This window comes from Quercus robur, chromosome 10 (assembly GCF_932294415.1).
Source record: "Quercus robur chromosome 10, dhQueRobu3.1, whole genome shotgun sequence".
Taxonomy (NCBI): domain Eukaryota; kingdom Viridiplantae; phylum Streptophyta; class Magnoliopsida; order Fagales; family Fagaceae; genus Quercus; species Quercus robur.
In genome coordinates, this window is record NC_065543.1 from 48,374,763 (window position 1) to 48,395,797 (window position 21,035).

Consider the following 21,035-nt stretch of genomic DNA (forward strand, 5'->3'; position numbering starts at 1 on the left):
TACGTTGTAATTATCGACACCCAGGCTCGTTCACCTAAATGGACAACCATGCACTTAGCTGAACCAAATAAGGAAAGCGTGATTGACATACTACATTTACTATGCCATTAATTCATGACTATCAAGAGAGCGCAATTGACGGAATATATTTAATATGTCATTAATTCATGATCGTTTCCAAACGTCATGTATCCTGGTGAGCTCACTACCATCATAACCAATGTGATAACATTGATCCAGGGATTGACTTCCAATAGATAGAGAAATGTATAAGTATTGGAACTTAAAAGTGAGAGAAATGTAGTAAGAACTAAACACTTTTATTGGATCTCTTATCACTCAATTTACACTCAAATTATCCAAATAATCCCCATGAATTTCAATCAATGTATTGTGATGGACTATAAGCTACAATCACCATTGTAACTATCTACACACATGCTCATCCACCTAAATGGGCAACCATGTTATTAGCTAAACTAGAAAATAAAATGTAGTTGGCAGAATACAATTAATATGCTATTAATTTATGTTCATTTCTAATAATCACGTATCTTGATGACATCACGATAGTTACAACTAGTGTAAAAACTGCATTCCAATTATGAAATTAGACATTTATAAAGGCAACCGTCACTTAGGTTGTCAATATAAAGACAACACCGCCCTATGAAATTGCATAAGTATGAGAAAAACTCCCACTTATTCTATATTCACACCCTTTTTACTTAAGTTCGAGAAGTTTATGACTTAAGCATCGAAAACACTTTGGCTAGTACCTCATCGATGGCCTTTGATAGGATTTTCTTCTTGCAGGTCTTCCATCGCTCTGTATTTGGACAAGTAGCTTACTTAAGATTTTGCATTATCATACTTAACACCCTAGTTACCCCTTCTGAAATAAGAAGAGACTATTTATTTCATATTATTGTACAAGAAGTTAAAAACTTTGATAAAAAGTGTGCGTTTAGACGAACTTATTTATTTTTTTATTTGTTTGTTTATGGTGTAGAAGTATAAGTGTATAAATGTATTTTGGAATTTTTGATACTTGGCAAAATTGTATGTTATTTTAATAGGATTTAATTAAATATAATTAATGAATACAGCGTGTTAAAAATTGAACTCATCCAAATTAACAAGCTATTTACCATTAAAATAATTTAAAAAGACAAAGAAGTAGATACAACAATATTAATTTTAAAATTGGGTCTACTCAGTTTTCCACTATGGAATGTGGTTTGCTTCCACCAAGTTGCTAGTGTTTTGAATGAGGGTTTATACAGTAGGAATTCATCTATTTTTCCAATTATGAATAAGTCCAAATGACCTTTGCTACTTTCTCATGTAGTTAATTGATTCGCATGCTGTCCACAAATGTAAAAATCAATATATTAAATGCTTAATGGAAATTAAACATCCAACACATTTACATGGTGGAACCTACCACTCGTCACTAGGGCAAAGTACATGGGTAGCATCAATCAAAGTATGTTTCACAAGAAAGTGGTGTTGCAATAGGAAAAGGCGTTGCAAATATAAGAATATATAACAAAGTTTAGGCAGTGGCACATTGATTTATTAATTATCCTATTAATTTGTGGAGGATACGACATGAGAATATCAACATCAACAGCAAGAAAAGCAGAAGGAATAAAATAGGGACTGCACAGAGAGATCACTAGGGAGACGTCCGCCCTGAGGAATAGTGAAAGCAATAATTTAAAAACCTTCACAATCTTTTTCGAAAATGGCTGAAACTACATGTTGTAATCGGTGTTAACACAGGTGATATCGATAATAGATTTATCTAAAAGTCATGTTACTTTGTTTTCTCGTAATGTTTCTTAAGAAACATAAATTATACAATCTAATAAAAAGAGAAATTCATATATTGACGACGACAACAACAACAACAATAAAAAAAACACACGAATACATAAAATTTACAATTGTCTTTTACGAGTTTTCATATTTTGAAATTGGTGCATAATAGTCTCATTATCAATTCCACAAGTTACATCTCTTTTAATGTACATAACCAAACTATCATTCATCTACTAAATGTAGAACAAATTATAAAGCAAAATTTAATTTTATTGACATAAAAAAACCTGAGGGTGTTCTTAAATTTTTTTTTGAAGGGTAGACAATAAAAAATTTTAAATTAAGGTGGTGCCGCCGCTGGTATCCCTAGCATTACTTATACAGGAAAAAGGCTGCCTATGTGTATGATATGAAGCCACATACAACTCCTTCACTCGCACGATGAGATACATCAAAATTTTGATGAACCAAAAAGAGATATATAAGAAGTTTGAAGATTATTTTAAACTAGTTAATGGGGGGTTATAGGATTCATTACTGTTGCTACTTTAGTGGAGTCTTCGCTTGGATATGCTTTCGTATCTTTGAAAAAATTGAGTCAAGACTCAAATCCGACATTGGTGCTTTGCAATCATGCTTTTACTATTTTATTTTGAACAAGTTACATAAAAAATTATTTTTCTTGAATCCAATCAAATCATGGGTTCTTATGTAATAAATCAAATTAAAAACTTGATAAATTTCTTTTTTATTTATATAAAGAATTAGATAGTTGGGAGGGAAGATTTGAACTTTGAAAATCTCTATTGGCAAAATTACGAAGTATTATTGTATTAGTTAAGCTATAAAACTCTTAGTTATGTAAATTTCATTTTTAACCTTAGAGTTTTGGATAGGTTTCATTTAAATCTCAAAGTTTTCAAAAAGTAACTATTTAAACCTTATTTCGATCACTATTCATGTAACATTTGTAGCACACGTGGTACAAAACTATACATTTAATTTAGCATGTTGAAATGAATTTATTTGAAACTCTAAGGTTTTAATGAAACTATAACGCCAAAATTATGAAGTTTAAATAAAACTTACTTGAAGGGTCAAAAGTGTTTACTATGCCATACTACAACCGTTGTAGGGGTCAAAACTTTGTCACGTAGGAGTCGCTCCTTTGTTTTTGGTAGAAAGAAAAAGTGTAGGAGGGGAGGATGGCAACCCTTACGTGCCCAGGATAACACGTAGAAAGATGGACACTAAACATGCTTACTAGTGGGAATAAGAGGAACTCGAACCCAAGACTAAAGTTTTGTTTACTCAAGGTCTGACCACTAGATCACCTGCAGCGTTGGTGGAGTCACTCCTTGTTGCAAGTAGTACATGTAGCGAGTAGTTGATTCCCTTTGGCAGAAAACCATTAATTGATTGGGTCAGTGGATAGAGGCAAGTTGTTGAGCTCCGTTTGAGCTCACTTATTCTCAAGTTTCAATCATTTTATTGAAGTCCAACAATTTGGCTATTCTTTTTTCCATTTCCATTTCCATTTGGTACATCTGTTCGGTTTTTATTTTTATTTTTATTTATTTTTATTTATTTTTATTTTTATGGTCTCCTCATTTTTTGGGGGTTATATTTATGGTAAAGTTATTGTTCATTTTTTTTTTTTTTTGAGAAAGAAGTTATTGTTCAATATGAAATGAGGTTTTAGCAAAAATGACAAAGTTTCTATCATATTTGACCATGTTACTATCTATCCAAAATGTTTTTTTTTTTAATTATAAATAAACTGAAAAAAGAAAAGAAAAAGATTATCATGTGATATAGTGCTTAAGGATGGCAATTTTTTCCCACCCCGCTTAACCTGCCCCTCCCCACTTCGTCCCGTGCGGGTTTTTCCCACCCCGTAAAGGTGGTGGGGTAAGGATGGGGCAATATTTTAGCCCCGCACTACGAGGAGGAGCGGGGATGGGTTTAGACTTTTTAGACTCGCCCCACCCCTCCCCATCCTCGCCCGCCCTGCGTTGCTAAGGGTTATAATTGTAAATTTTTCATACCTTAAAACCCTACTATTTAAACAAACATATTAATATTAATTTATTTTGTTCTACCAAATGTGGTTCTCGGCCTTTATTTTGTTATGTGTTATACTATGAGATTTTTTTTTATTATTATTTTTATTATTTATAATGATTGTCTTGTTAAACACTTGGATATATTATTCAATTTTTTCTAAAAATTTATTTGATTTGATGGGATACATTTAGTTGTAATTTCAAGTATATATTTATTAATGAAATAGGTTTCATTAAAAAAATTGTACTAGTTTAGGGCAAATTAACAAAAAGTAGAGTTTTACGGAGTGAGGTGGGGCTTTGCGGAGCCCCAAGGGGCAGGGATGGGGTGAGAAAGTTTTCCTCGTCATGCAGGGCAGGGAAGGGCTGGGATGGAGCAAGATAAAACCATGCGGGGCAGGGACGAAGACCTCATCCTTCAGCCCCACCTTGCCCCATTGCCATCCCTAATGGTGCTATCATCAAATTTGGCATTGACACTATTTTATTTGTCCTACTATATAGTTATTACTTAATGTGACATGAGTTACCAATATATGTATATAGATTTCAATTAATTCAACTGATAAAATCTTTTGTCATCAAATAAAATATCTAGAATTTGATTCTTGTCTTCATCAAAAAACCAATTGGTGTTCATAGGTTGAAACTATCTATAAAAAAAAAAAAATTAACAATGTGTAACCCTATTTTTCCCACCTTTTTAATTATTACGTATGTCTAGTGTGTGACACTAGTCATAAATGTCAAATTTTTTTATAGCCAACCTTAAGCAAAAAAATGATGGCATATTGTTTATCAAAAAAATTGATGGCATATCTACCTAGGCTGTGTATAGTATATCTGAAACCTTTGGCCGAAGATTAGTCTCACAGTGGGTGCTGTCACCTGTCGCAAAGTGGAACCCAATAGCTGGCGGCAGAGCATACATAGTTTTCTACATTTATTGTTTCACTTTCACCCCCTCATTATTGTTTTTATGAGTACAATGAAGGGGATCACATAAAGATGGCAGCTATTTCTGATAGTGAAGTTGCAGAAATCTTTTTTACAAATGGTACTATATTTAGTGGCTTTTACAATTGCAAAATTATGAGCAATTTGAGTAAAAATGGGATCAACTAGCGGCTGAGTTTGAATTGAGGACAACAAGTATATTAATTCCATCATTAAAGGTTGGAGGATGTAACTTGATTTGATTCTATGGCATGAATGGTGCCCCAGAAATTGGAGTAATGTCAATAATAATGTCTTAGATTTACAATTTTCCAGGTCCTTGTAAACAAATTAGGTTGTGACTATATATATATATATATAAAGTGCCTCCCTGCCTTTCATGCAAAAGAGGCACCAATTATGGGATTAAGACATATTTTGGTCCCCGATAGTCTTTGTTTGTACCTATCAAAAAAGTAATTGTAGCTGCTATAACCTTTCAAAAGTACTGTTGCATTTGACTAAGAACCATTCCAAAATTCAGACCCAACCCATCCATTATTGACTAGGTGTCTTGTTGGTTCTAGTCCTTCCTACCAGGACAATGAAAGTTGCACTCTAGTCTAGAGGTTGAAAAGTCACCTCAGGAATAAACCTATCTTTTTGTAGTTTTGTTTGGTACCAGTTTCTGGTCATCATCATCATCATGACATTATTATCATTGTTATGGGGAATTTGTTTAATGTTTTCCTATAAGCAGTTAAATAGCTACAAAATAGAGTTTGAATATGACCATCATTTGAGATTAAAATGTCTAACTACTATGATTATGTGGTGAGTCCCATTCAAGACAAATACATACAGCAACCTTTTGAGGGGATTGATGGTTACTACTCATGGACTTTCTGCTCATTTTGAAAACAATATCAAACATTTTCCATGGTCCAGTCTAATTGACTTATCAAATCGCAGGACCAAAATTTTTCTCAAGGGAGAAAAGATGGTTATCATACGACCTTGGGTGTGTAATTCTATAGTATTGGAGGAGTTTGATATCTCACATGTGAATAAGGACGTCTTTGTTTTGTTTTATTTTGTTTGTTTGTTTGATTTTTTGTTTTGTTTTTATTATTTATGTTCAAATAAGGCATCTTTGTTTGGTTTTGTTTGCTTGTTTGATTCTTTGTTTTGTTTTTTTTTTTATTTAATTTTTATTATTATTTAAATTTGAGATTAGCGAGATTTGAATTCTAACTATTTCGGTTGAAAACACTAAAATGTGTCAATTGATAACTACAAGACTCTTTATAATATATATTTGTTACGTCTATGTCCATTTTATAGTTGACACTACTTAAATTCATTAATTTATTTATTTATTAAATAAATTCTATAGAAAAATGAAAATTTTTTTTAAAAAAATGTATATAAATTGGTTTAAAAAATAAACTACTTAGATTAACGTTTTAGCTTATTTAGTTGTACACAGTTTTTTAAAACTTTCACTTTTCTACTTTCAGCCATCAACAAATATATTGCAAATAGCAACCATTGTATGGTTTCCTTAGTCCTTACAATGTATTTGGCAAAAACAAAACAACAACAATGTGATGGGAATTGGCAAGTCATCTCACAAGGGAAAAGCATTTGCATTATGCAAACCTATCTTATATGCTTTCTGGCCAGAGGCAGCAGCTTCTATTTCCTAGCTTGGAGTCACTTTTGTCTCTGCCACCACATCATGTAGTATATAAACTCTTGGTTTTTACCCAACTGAGAAGAGTTTTGATATAGTTTTTTGTTTTTTTTTTTTTTTTTTTTGGGGGGGGGGGGGGGGGGGGGGGGGGGGGTGTGTGGGTGGGCCGGCCTGGAAAGAGTTTTGATATAACTTAATACTCCAAGTTGCAGATAAAAAGGAGAACAACCGGATTAGAACAAAGTCTCCATCCCTCATATAGGTTGTCCAATATGTAAGGAGTTATTCTCAAGTCTTAATAGGCCCTGGTCCAACTATGCTTTCTTGACACATCCCATCCGCTTACATCTTTGGAGGAATCTTTTTTGTGGCCTTGTCATGTGTCAAACATCGATAGGCTTGGCTTTTACGATCCGTTTCGATGAATGAATGGAAAAGCATGATGATCAAAAATAAAAAAGTGAGAGGATAGAAGATATTTACTTCTTCTTATTTGTGTTTGGCTGGGAGTGAAAAAGTGAAGGAATAAAAAAAAAAAAAGAGTTTATATTAATTTACTCATATACTTTTGTTAAAATATTATGCCCAATTAATTTTTTTTTTTTTTTAAAAGTGGCAAACAACCAAAAAAAAAAAAAAAACCAAGTAATCACCTAAATTAATTAAAAAAGAAAAATCATGCCTAGAAAAAAAGTTCAAAAAAAAGAAGAAAAAAATAAGAGAAAAACCTATATCACACTTAGGTAGGAAAAAAAAAAAAAAAAAGCAACTAGTAGATCCATGCCCAGGAAAGGAAAAAAGAAAGTGAAAAAGTAGCCAGCATTCACACTTAGGAAAAGTAGGAAGATAGAAGAGATTTTAGTTCCCCTCATTTGTGTTTGGTTGGGAGTGAAAAAGTAGAGGGATAAAAAAAGTAAGCTTATATAAATTTACTCATATGCCCTTGTTAAAAAACGATGCCCAATTAAAATTTAAAAAGTGGCAAAAAAAAAAAAAAAGGCAATCACATAAGTTTATTAAAAATGAAAAAAGAAAAATCATGCCTAGATAAAGAAATGTTAAAAAAAAAAAAAAAAAAAAAAAAGGGAAGGAAGAACACCCAATAGATCTATACCCAGGAAAGGAAAAAAGAAAGTGAAAAAGCAACTAGCATCCACACCTGGGAAACTAAAAAAAATAAAAGAGGGGTAGTTCAGTGATTAACTGCAACTATTCCTCTCCCCTCTATTTTCTCTCCAAATTAGAGAGATAAAAATTTAGTGTGCCATGAAAGCAAACACCTGGATCTTACCAATTTTTCATCCTCCCCTTCTCTCCAACCAAATGCCCAGAAAATCAGTTTTCTCAAGAAGGGAGAGTGGATGTTCTGATATTCAAGCAAATATAACCATATATGATTTTGAATCATGAAAGTGGGTAAATTTAGATTGACCGCCTTTTCTTCTAAATACAGAGTAAACTTATTTTGGTATTTGCTGAATATAATGGACAGAAACTTTGTGCATAGAAATTAGATAAATTTTTTGGATTTTGAAAATCAACATCAAATGGTCATGATTCTAGATTTGTGAAATACCCACCTGTAATCTTGAGCAATGAGATTTCATTTATAAAATTAATATATATACTAGCTTGTAACCTCATGCATATGCATAGATATACATAAAAGATACACATTAAGATGCATAGTATAATTCTTACATATATAATTTAAATATTATTGATAGTCATATATTAACTCTTTAAAAAGTTTTGTAAGAATGTTATTAGGTAGAAAATGTAAATTGTCCATTTTTAAAATATTTTTATGTTCATTAATTCTAAACTTTTTGGTTTTTGTATACAATAATTAACTTGAATGGATATTTATGATATGGTCCCATATTTTATTTCAAAATTAAGAAATAAAACTCTCTTTAAAAATAAATAATTTAGGACACATGACGCAAAATTGGACTTCAATTGTAAAATCTAATTGGATTTTCTCTAAATTTTACCTATTAATATATATATATATATATATATAGATAGATAGATAGATAGATGACTTATAAATTTGAATTGTTTTTAGTTATACAAAAAAATGGGCTCATAAATATAAAATCATTCAAACTCTCTCTTCCTCTAATTTTATATATAGTGTTAGATATATGATTAGATTTTTTATGATTTATTTATATTGGATTCTTCGTTTTTTAGACTAAATTAACTTATTTGGCACAAAAATTAAAAAAATTCGATTAGATGGGACATATATATATAGATGACTTATAAACTTGAATCGTTTTTAGTTCTATAAAAAAAAAAAAGCTCATAAATATAAAATCATTCAAAAATTATGTTTTTGATGGTTTACTTATATTGGACTCCTCATTTTTTACACTAAATTAACTTATTTGGCACAAAAATTAAAAAATTTAGATTAAATGGGACACATGTTGCAAAATTAAACTCTAATTGAAATCTAATTTTTACATTGAATTAACTCACTTGGCACAAAAATTTAAAAACTTATATTAGATAGAACACGTGACGCAAAATTAGACTCTAATTGAATTCCAATTTGAAATTTAATTGGATTTTTTCTTAGCTTTACCTATTATTATATATATATAGATGTGTGTGTGTTTTGGTTTTATGCCATTTCACAATTTCAGGCAATTTGGTTGACTCAATTTTATTTGGTTTCTTCCCTAAAGGGAAATGCAGCTACCAAGACCTGCTAAATTTTCTGGATTTTGAAAATCAACATCAAATGGTGATGATTCTAGGATTTGCAAAGCAATTTTTTTTTTTTTTTTTGAGAAAATGATTTGGAAAGCATTTGCTGTTGTTGGGTATGTGAAATTAGTTAGCAAATACAAAAAAGTTCTACAGTGTGTTTAGCTTTATGCAAAGTGAGCAAATACAGAAACCGTTCTTCTCATTAAGCCCAAGATAGATGATAAAAATCCTCTTTTACCCTCCAATCTACAACTCCCAAATTTTCCTTTGAAGAGGACACATAGACTTGATTCATGCATTTGGGCTTTATCCATTTTTAGAAAGGACACAGGGTTAGTGCACTGGACCTAGTTTAACCCCTTTCTGAAAAACTATTTTGATAGGCTTTTAAAGAGTTATGAATAAATTTGTCAACCCCTTTTTGAAAAAAACTATTTTGATAGGCTTATAGTTATGAAAAAAGAGTGCCAGAGTTCCTTGATGCGCAAGATTTTAATTTCTGGAGTATTTTGGGCATGCTGGCACATTCGTCATTAGAGTATAACCTGCAGTAACACTTAATGAATAAAACATTTTTACAGGTAATAATATTACACACCACCACCTCTCCCATGCATTTCAGGAAAGACGATTCCCCACAACCCACAAAAACTATTGGAATGAAAATCATATCAATCATCCTTAATGCTAACTCAGGAGAAAATCATATATTCAGTCTTACATATATTCCAACTTGTCTTTATTAAACATATCAACCAAATCCACATATTCAGAGTTGCGGGAAGATAACCATAGATAAGAGAGACGGGATAAAAACTCATTCAAACATGGATCCTGGTGTAACTTTCTTGTCAGCTGTTAAATTTGCCCCTATATTGCTCATATCAGTCACATAATATACATGAATTTACTCATATCAGTCAGAGAAACATCCTCCAATCTATTTTGTGCATATTCAAATGAGCATAAACATATATGAAATAAGTTACATGACCATTGAACAGGTCATGTGATTACCAAGGCAACAACACTCAATTTTCCTCCAACCCAATTTTAAGGAAAATTCTTTTTGAGAAAAGCAATAGTAAGAGAAGGTATGTCATATCAAAATAACTGAATTGGCCTGTTTCAAGTTGGTTATGGAATCTCTCACTCTACTCTCCCTCTAAAGTCTCGAACTCCAAATATAACAATTATAAAAAAAGAGAAGGTAGCATTAGCTCTAGTACTTTACACTAATAGAGTTGCATCTTCTATGGTAGGTTAATTGGTTCTTTGATCAAACTAACACAAGCTTAACTCATATCAGTTGTTTGACAAAAAAAGTACCAACTGAATGTTTAGCCAACTCCACTTACATTATTTGTACCCATAAAAACTACTTCCACAAATTTGATTCCAAATGTCTGGCTTCTCAATTCTTTAAATTGCCTGAAATCATTGTATGAGAGATGAGACCCTAGGTCATACCCTCACAATTGAGTTTATGATGATAGAAATTCAGACACAAACATGCAAAAACCTACTTATTCAGTCTTATATATATATTCTGACTTCCCCAAATCACCAGTAGGACAAGCTTTCAGGACAAAATAGCATTTCATTAAAGTAGACTGCACGTCATTAATTAATGCTGTATTTACAACACAAAACCACTACTTAAATTGTGCAATCAGCAGATTGCAATCAAATATGCGCAACCTCTCAACAATGCTTATATAAACATGACCTAAAGATTTATGACAATTAATATCAAAGGCTAATTAGTAATTATTCCCTTCTTCTGACCACAACATGGATCAGAAGTGAGAGATTCATGCTAGGTTACTAAAGGAAACAATTACTAACAATTCTAATGTCTAACAAGTCAACAAACCTCAAAATCCCTATCATGCCTCACACAAGCATAACTAATGAAAAAATTCATAGGATGATGACACATCCACCTCAAATTAAATGATACAGTATGATCACTTTAGAAAAGCTCAAGTGGTATCAGTTCAGTAGAGAAGCGCACACAACTAAATAAGGTGCAGAGAGACCTCCAAATTGCTATGCATTTCACACTATGCAAGCAAACGCTATCAAAGACACTGAGATATAATAACCAGTGCTTAAAAATCATCTCCCACAATATTTTGACTAGAGTAGTGCCTACTTCATTATACCAAAATACAACCAGACACCTACATCTGCATAATAAATACTATATAAAATGAAAGAGTCACACAACGATTAATTCCAAAACTAACCAGCCAAGAAGCACTCAACATATAGCATTAATTGAATTGTTTCATAATTAGACCTAAATTGAAACCGCAGCACAGTAATTACAATCTAGAACAATTAAGACAACCTCAAAGCAATTTCACCACGCAAAAGATATACTGCAAATTTATTCAGAGAACTGAATTTGCCAGAAATTAGTACACACTCAATCTATATTCATAAGTGACAAGCCAATGACATTGACAACCCAAGAAATCAATATCTCTTAATACTCTTCTTTTTCATTCCTTCTCCGCTCGGGAATTATACACACACCAGCAGGCCTCAAACCCTAAACCCTCTGCCTTCCTCTTACAAGGGGAGATAATGCTAATTAAACTAGAACTCATTAGCTCACTCCTGAACCAAATATTCATAAAAGTCTTATTTTTTACACAACATTTTGTTCAGACTATCAAATTCAAACAATAAATCATAAAATTTGGAAGTCATTTCTAGACCCATCACTCAATCTAGTGATAACAACAACAACAACAACAACAACAACAACAACAACAACAACAAAGCCTAGTTTTTAACTCACATAAAACACAACACAATCTATTAAAAACATTATTCTCACACATCACAACGCAACCACCTTACTCAAAAAAATCCCATCTTTAAAACATTTCCTACCTAAAAAACTCACAAACAACAATCCAACACAACCAAATCAACAACAACAACAAAAAAATTACGTAAAATTGAAACTTATAACATTTCTCATAAAATAGATATCCAAAATGTCAGATCCAACAGTAACTAAACAACGTTCAAATCAATAAAAAACTAAAACCCACAAAACAAAAACACGAAAAATTCCAAAAACCCATTTGATAATAAAACCTAAGCAGTAAGAACAACAGCCCCACCAGCCTCCTTAATCTTCTTCTCGGCAATCTTAGACACAAGCTTAGCCTTCACAACAACAGGCTGGTTCTCAGGCAAAACACCTTTACCAAGAACCTTAAAGAACCCGAACTGGGTCACATCGATCACAGGAGCGCTATCCTTAGAAGCCTTGTCTCTAGCTTCTTGAGGCACGAGGGACCAGAGCTTGTCGAGGTTAACAATGGGGCAGTGGAACTTGTTACGGAGTCTGTGGAAATACCTCATACCCACCTTGCCGAAGAAACCAGGATGGTACTTGTCGAAGAGGATACGGTGGTGGTGCATGCCTCCGGCGTTTCCGCGACCGCCCGGATGCTTCCTGTGCTTGCCGATACGGCCGTGTCCGGCGCTCACGTGTCCTCTCTTCTTGCGGTTCTTCTTGAAGCGGGTTGTCATGGTGGGTGGTGTTGTTTCTTAGAACTCGAGAGAACTTTGGGATGTTGTGTGCGGCGGAGGTGAGGAAATGAGTTTGTGAAGGGTTTTATAGATGCTAGGGTGAGACTTAAGGTGTGTTTTTTTACATATTTGACCTTTTTTCTAATCTTATTACATCAAGGTCCCTCTTTTTTTCTTTTTCTTTTTTCGTTTATTTTTTTATTTTCATTTAAAATATATATATTTTAGCATTTATTTTCATTTATAAGTATAACAAAATAACAAATTAAATTAAACTTAAAGTTTTAAAAATAAAATAACAAATTAAATTTCTGTGAAGGCAAGCGAAACGGTGTGATAATTAGGGTTTCTTTTTCTTTTCTTTTTTTCAAATTTTAGGTTTTTATTTGTTATGCTCTTTAAATTATTAGGTTTAAAAATGTAATTTTACCTTTTTTTTAATAGTATAAATTATATTTTTGTGAAGAGAGAGATGAGTCCAAAGCAATGTAGTTAGGGATAAATAAAAAATTAGGGATAAAAAAAAAGAAGGTCTTTATGTAATGTAAGATAGTTATGGTATTTTTTTCTTCCAAAGTTTACTCGCATAACATATAAATATTATAGTTAACGTTCATATAAACAATGGGTGTGAAACTGCAAATTGCTAAATTTGTTACCATCCAATGGTGATTGCAAATGCTACCCCCCCCCCCCCTTCCAATTTACGGTGGATTTATGCGATTAACCTATAGTTATACTTTAATACCATTCACCATACATATATAAATATATATATATATCTCTCTCTCTCTCTCTCTCTCTCTCAAAATTAGTATAAAATATTCTATCTTTATTTCATTAAAAAAATGAGTGTTCATCTCACTTTTAGAAAAAAGTACTTAGGAGGGAATAAAATGAAATAAACATTCTCTCGTAATTATTTCATTCATTTCTATTAAACTTTCAAATAAGATAAAATAAATCCCTTTTTGAATCCATTCCATTTCTTTTTTTTTTTCCCCTCACAAATAAATTGTAAGGATTCAAACTTAGGACTTGATACCAACCAAGGGAATATTGGGTTTTTATCCTTATTTTGCAAAAATAACAGCAATATATCCCTGTTTTGAAACTATTTAGGTCCATGTCCCTGTTTTTGAAACTTGTTTTTTGAAACTTGATTTTAACAAAATCGAGTTATATGTAAATTTTTAATTGAAACTCGACTTTAGCAAATCGAGTTTCACTTAATTTTTTTTAATTAAGTAGCAAAATATGCATAAAATTCGACATTGCTAATGTCGAGTTCCACTTGTAACTCAATTTTTTTAAAATCGAGTACTAAAACAAGGACACGGACCTAAATAATTTCAAAACAAGGACATTGTGCCAGATTCTTTACAAAATAAGGGCAAAAGACCAATATCTCCTACCAACCAAACCATATAGCATAGGAATACACTTTTGCCACTAGAACACACACCTCAACAATAATTTCAACCTTTAATTAGTTATAAATAAAATAAAATAGAGAGTTGGTCATTTATTTATTTAATTTTCAAAAATCTTCTTTCTAAGTAGTGTAAACCTATAGTTTTGCATTTTTTTTTTTTTGGTCCCAATTCATTCAATATAAAAATGAGTGAAACCTAATGGGGTTTGTCGAATGATCATTTTTGGCCCAGAAGACAAATACCTAGTTCCATTATTCAGTGCTCACACGACCCCATTAAATACGATGCCCTCTACTCCCATGTAAATTGATCATATTACAGCAGCAGCTCCAACGGTCGACCTAGACAGAGTCTTCCTGTCTTTCCATAAATTTTCCTCTGCATCTTTATTCATAATAGTATGATTTATTAAGCTTCTATCTTCATCTCCATGTCAGTATGTTACAAAATGTGTCTCACAAATTGGCAATATTGCAAACCATTAAAAACTCGCTAGTAGCAATCCATCCTGTCACACTTTGACTATTTCCTCAACCAAAAAAAAAAGTGGAACAAAACACAGCTTAAAGCAACTATTATGGCATATCATATACTAAGCATCAGAGATAGTATCAGCTGGAAGTCAAATTATGTAATACTTCTTGTTTGGCTGAATTTCAATGGTAGACAATACAACATCAATAAATTTTGCTCAAGAATTTAAAAATACAACACGACTAATTTTGTTTTTTCTTTAGCATGAATCAGTAAAAGATGCCAAAAGTGAAAGTAAGCTAGCTGCAACCATGACATAAATCATTCTCTACAGACTATCCTAAGTTTATATCAAATTACATTACGGCTATCAGCAGCAGCAGTAACACACTACCAAGGTCTCCTTCCACCAAGGGGAATAGTATTAGAGCCTGAAATCTGAGACCGATTGCCAAACCCTCCTCGTCCTCTGGAGCGAAAGTTTCCCCCAGATCCTGCACCCAAAAATTAATAAAATGTTAATCTTTCCAATTTACACCTCAGATTTACACGGCACTGATACTATCCAAAAATTTCAACAAGTTACCTCCTAGACCAGAACCAGCTGAACGAGCCATGCTAGAGAGTGCAGGATTCACAACCTGCCCAGCTTCTTGCAAGATCTTGATAAGATCCCTAGCATACTTTGCATTTGCATGGGTGAAAAAGGTGAACGCAGTCCCCTTTGCTCCTGCCCGACCAGTTCGGCCAATCCTGTGGACATAATCTTCAAGGCTTGACGGAAAATCATAATTGACCACACATTTGATGTCCTTCACATCTGCATCCAATGAAATAAGAGTTTAGTTAAAAATGAAACAAATAGCAAGGTATTAAACACGGAGAATACTGCAAATATCCTTATCCCTGCTCCCCTAAGATCTGAGAGATCAAATTTAAGATAACACATTCATCATATAAATGTGCCCACCTTAACCTTGCAGGGATAAGGAGCAGCTTCACCACCACCACTTCCATATCCAATCAATGCATAAGCATGTGTGAGTCAACCGGACTGCGACAACAACCAGCTCCATAACTGTGGATGGGCAGCGATAACCTTGACTATGTTAATTAGACACTTGATAATAGGAGCAACACTTCTAGCAAAAAGTCAGTAGCCAACCACATAAAAGCCAGCTCTACTTCCTAATGAATTTAAAAAGGAGTGGAAGTGGGAGGGATTTTCCAGTCCTATGAATATAATAGGTTAAAATATTGTTTTTGTTCACAAAGTTTGCATGAATTTTGAATTTCATCCCTAAGTGTTAAAGAGTACTTTTTTTTGTTCCTAAACTATTGAAAACGTTACACTTTTGGTGCTAAAACTATAAAAAGATTTGTTTTTTCATACCTAAACTATTTGAAAAAAATGTTCTTTTTTTGTCCCTATTTTCAATCCCTAAACTATCGGAAAAATCTCTTTAAAAGGACAAAAAAATAACTTTTTAAAGTTTAGGGAAATGAACTTCATGCAAACTTTAGGGATGTAAACAATATTTTAGTCAATATAAAATATCTATCTCGCTTTAATAATATAAATGGCAAACCTCCCCCCAAAAATTTTGATAATTCAAAAATTGGGGAAGGGGGATTTGAACCCTAGATGCCTCATTTATAAAAATGAGGAGTTACCAACCAATTGAGCTACAAGGCTCTTGACAAAACTCCCCCAAAAATTTTGATAATTCAAAATTGGAGGAGAGGGATTTGAACCCTAGATGCCTCATTTATAAACACGAGGAGCTATCAACCAGTTGAGCTACAAGGCTCATGACAAACCTCCACCAAAAATTTTAACATCTGTTATTCCAGCAATAACAGTGAAACTATGCTCCTAGTGTCCGTGTAAGATTAGGAGCATGATTAAGATGAGAAACCTTGCCCCTTCATCCAACTCATGAATAATAAATCCCTTAACGCAGTAGAAAGATATTGCGTGTGAATAAAAAATGAGCAGTCCCAGTCATGACAAATCATGGCTCCTCCCTTCGCACCCAAACCACAAATTATATTCTTAGGATACTGGACAGCAGCCGGCCGACTCGCCTATCTTTGGAATTTTTAAGACCTAGATGAAAAAACCTAAGACTCCTAGCATGCAGTGATCCTACCAAGACCCCGTGCAGCAACATCAGTGGCAGTCATTATAGGACTTCTGCCACTTTTAAACTCAGCAAGGACCCAGTCCCTTTCGGCCTGGTTTTTATCACCATGTATGGATAAAGCTGGCCATCCATCCATTCTCAATTGCCTTGTAACTTGGTCACATCCTTTTTTTGTCTCCATAAATATCAGAATTCGGCTCCCATCCATCATATCTTTAAGGAGTTTAATCAGCCTGCATAAACATAACATTCTGTGTCAGATCAGTAAAACAAAACATCAGTCTTTTACTGACACCAGTTATGATAACATACCTGTTATATTTCTCCATATCTGTCAAAATTTCAACAACTTGAATTATAGACTGGTTTGCTTTCAGATCTGATGATCCAACAATAACCTGAAAGGTCACAACAATTAAAAGTACACTAAGTGAGCATAAATTTTTCAGCCAAAAAGCACAAAAGAGGATAAGCAATTAAGCATCAATTTACAAGAATATGTGCATGTGTATGCGTGTATGAACACACATCCATTTTAGAAGATAAACCTTATATGGATTGCGTAAAAACTGCCTTGCTAGAGTTTCAACCTCCCTTGGCCATGTGGCACTCCAATACAATGTCTGTCTATCTGGCCGGATCTGTAATGAGGAAACACCATTTTAGTAATGTAGCAACTTTTAAAGCAGAAAGATATAAACGAAGGTGAGATGATGTTCATCATGGATCAAAGTCTTGCTCAAGTAAATTAATTATAGTTCTAACAGAATGTTTCAAAAAAGGCCCAGTAAAACTTCTCACCACAGGAGAAGATTGCTATTTGCTAATATTTTTATTCCTTTCATGTCAATAAAGGCATGAAAAGCTTGTTCATTTTCCCACCAAAGAAAAGCTCACTACACTCATGCTACCAATGCAGCTCAATCTATAAGCTCATGATTCTACATCAGGAATAAATCAATTGACTAAAACAACCTAATCCTTATGTAAAGAACACATCCAAAATACTGCTAAGTGCTATTGTCCTAACAGCCCCAGTGTCTAAGTCTGTCCTTCAATCCATAATGGCTTGCACAAAATAACTCCAATGTGAGAGTATCATACCTGGGATACGATTTTCCTTATCTGAGGCTCAAATCCCATGTCCAACATTCGATCAGCCTCATCTAACACAAGATAGGTCACTCTTCGCAAGTTTGTGTGTTGAGCTTCCAACATATCTATCAGTCGGCCAGGTGTAGCAATAACAATCTCCACACCTGCCATATAGCAATATAATATTGTTATTTTCATCAGCCAAATCCACATATTTATGAACAGCAAAACAAACCACACAGAAAACCAACACAAGTACCTCTTTTAAGGTCGCGAATTTGAGGCCCTTTAGGAGCACCACCATATATGCAAGTAATTCTAATATTAGCACGTGACCCAAATTTTAGAGCTTCTTCTTGAATTTGGACAGCTAATTCTCTAGTAGGTGCTAATACCAATACAATGGGACCTTCACCTTGTACTGAATGAATGTAACAAAAATATTACTGAACATAAGCATAAACTGCACTATAAAGAGTGGCAACCTAAACTTCAAAAAGGGCAAACAATACCAACCCAATCGAGGCTGCGCTTTGACATGGACCAAAGCCGGAAGCAGATATGCCAAAGTCTTACCAGAACCAGTCTCAGCAATTCCAATTAAATCCCTACCCTTAAGAGCCATCGGCCATCCTTGAGCCTGAATTGGTGTTGGCTCAACAAAACCCAGTTTTGCAATCGCATCAAGGCAGTAATCTAACATGTCAAATTACATCAATAAGCTAAGATACAACATACAAACTCAATACCGAAAGCAACAACCGATACTAAAATATACTTATGTAAAAATATATACCGGGGAAATTAGCTTCGTGAAACATCCTAATTGGCTTTGGAACATCATGCCCTTCCACCGTGATATCCCGCCTCACCCTATAAACCACAGCTTCATGCTCACTCATTGCCCGCACGGAAGGAGTCTCAACATAAAAATTCTTCTCAAAAGGGACCAAACTCCCAAAATCCTGCTTAGGCAAAGCAATGTTGTCCAAGTCCCCTCTTGACCCCCCACCATGCCTACCTCCTCTTCCACCACCACGCCCATCGAATCCCCTCCCGCCACCACCAAAACTACTACTCCCACCACGACCACCACCATAACCCCTACCCCCAATTCGGCCATCCCTATCTCCTCCACCGCGACTTATACCACCTCTACCACCACCACTCCCCGAATCAAACCCTCTCCCACCACCACCACGCCCTACATTACCAATTCTTCTATCCCCAACATTTCCATTCCCAATTCTACCACCACTGCTGCCTCGGCCAACATCAAATCGGCCAGCAGGCGGCTGAAAAGGCGGGTACCCATTAAAACTACCCGACCCACCACTTCCTCCTCCTCCTCCTCCTCCTCCTCTACCATAAACCTGAGGAGGAGCAGCGCCTCCGTATGGCACAGGTCCACCACGGCCATAGCTCGAAGCGGCAACGCCAATAACTGGCGGAGCCACCGGTGCTGGAGGACCAATTAAATCACTGCATATAGAGAAAGAACTACAATTACCCTCACAAACATAAAAAAAAAAAAACACAAACTTTTTGATCCGATTGCAACCAAACGTTAAAAAAAAAAAGGGATCTGCGTGAAAAAGCTTACCTTCGACGCTCGCGATAGGAATTCGGATCGCCGTAGCGGTGGTCGTATAGGCTCATGTTTGGTAGTACGGTTTCTTTTGGTACTACTGTGGGTGACGGAAAAAAGAGGGAACTAGGGTTTGGAAACAAGAAGAAGAAGAAAAAGTTGAGAGTTGAAATAAAAATTAGGGTTTAGTTTTTCTCAGTTTGTGTGAGAAAATTGAGAATTTTTGGGTGAAATAGGAGAGTTGAGACTTGAGAGAGAGATTCTTGATTTTGTTGGGAGGGAAAATATCTATGGGTGAATGAATCTGATTCGGTGGGTGTCACAGGCTCACAATACCAAACTCTTTAGCAGTGAGTTGACCTGGGCTGGACTGTGGGCTTTTTTCCCTCTTCTCATGAGTGAGGCCCATTGATCAATTTTTATACACAAATACTACTATTTGAAGCTCTAAAAGATTATCACCACTTTTGCTACAATTGTTTATGTGGAAAACTATGAATGATAGAGAAAAAATAGTGATTCACTTGAAAGTAGAGGTGTCCAAACCCGACTAAAGCCCAAAAACTGACCATATCGCTCGATGTCGACCCGATTTTGACTCGAACTGAAGCTCCAATCAATCGATGATGGGTTTTCGATTCCAAAAATCGATGTCGGCGGGTCGAGTAATGGGTTTGCTTCTCCAAAACCAGAGCAACCTGAACCTGACCAGAGCTATATAAGAAATTTGGGCAAATTCGACAAAATCAAGCCAAATACAAGCAAATCCTAGCAATTTTTAGTGAAATTTGTAGATTCCAGCAAAGAATTTGCAATTTTTGACAACGCTTTGCACTTCCTGGCGACATTTTGCAGTTCTTGGCGAAGTTTTGCAGATTCTAGCGACTGACCAAATCAACCAACCCCCACTCGAACCCCAAACTGACTTGCTCGATAAACGCCTGCGGTTGATTTTGGGTTCCTTTGCCCTCCACCTGATGCTGGCAAGTCAAGTCCGGGTTGGGTCCAAACCAACTCGTGGACAAGCCTACTTGAAAGTAACAAATAGTCAATCACCGTCTACCATGTAGGGTAGTTGTGGAAAAAGTTGTAATATTTTATATAGTACTAGAATTACTCTTGAAGCTCGAGTCTCAAAAATGTTTGTGGTTCTTTGAAAAAGGGTTTGAAATATTTCATCAACAACACACAAGCTTACAAATTTCATAACTGCTAAGTTAATTGATTGTGATTGATGGAAAAAAAGTGGAGTCCATGAATGTCATCGTGTCCACCATTTATAATCGATTAGCTCAATAATTGTGAAATTTGTTATGAAAAAAATTGTGTCTATAGCATTATTGATATTTCATTGTGGTGAAGTTGGGTAATACTGTATTTCTTGAAGTTCGTTGTGTAAGCTCAAGTTGTTTGATAAAACTTGAGTATAACACCATTGTAAACTTGTTAGTTATAGTGGATTATTCGGAGCTTGACTTGTAAATTTAC

The 21,035-nt window shown here is 34.3% G+C and overlaps 2 protein-coding genes across 3 annotated transcripts; both read right to left on the reverse strand.

The window, feature by feature from the left end:
- Nucleotides 1-12,214: 12,214 nt before the first annotated feature.
- Nucleotides 12,215-12,886, reverse strand: LOC126702288 (60S ribosomal protein L27a-3). Its single transcript, XM_050400955.1, has one exon. It carries the CDS (start codon nt 12,805-12,807, stop codon nt 12,367-12,369), a length of 441 nt encoding a protein of 146 aa, XP_050256912.1. The 5' UTR covers nt 12,808-12,886; the 3' UTR covers nt 12,215-12,366.
- Nucleotides 12,887-14,856: 1,970 nt separating this feature from the next.
- On the reverse strand, nt 14,857-19,867 carry LOC126703559 (DEAD-box ATP-dependent RNA helicase 20). 2 transcript variants are annotated; one of them, XM_050402519.1, is made up of 10 exons: nt 19,563-19,864; nt 18,756-19,441; nt 18,476-18,655; nt 18,219-18,380; nt 17,969-18,123; nt 17,413-17,505; nt 17,177-17,262; nt 16,871-17,097; nt 15,304-15,537; nt 14,857-15,211 (listed from the first exon to the last, which is right to left on the reverse strand). In XM_050402519.1, exons 1-10 carry the CDS (start codon nt 19,616-19,618, stop codon nt 15,108-15,110), a joined length of 1,983 nt encoding a protein of 660 aa, XP_050258476.1. In that variant the 5' UTR covers nt 19,619-19,864; the 3' UTR covers nt 14,857-15,107. The 2 variants fall into 2 exon arrangements, with proteins under 2 accessions (XP_050258476.1, XP_050258477.1); XM_050402520.1 differs by lacking the exon at nt 14,857-15,211 and adding an exon at nt 15,688-15,795 and having other exon boundaries at nt 15,303-15,537; nt 19,563-19,867.
- Between the last annotated feature and the right edge of the window lie 1,168 nt (nt 19,868-21,035).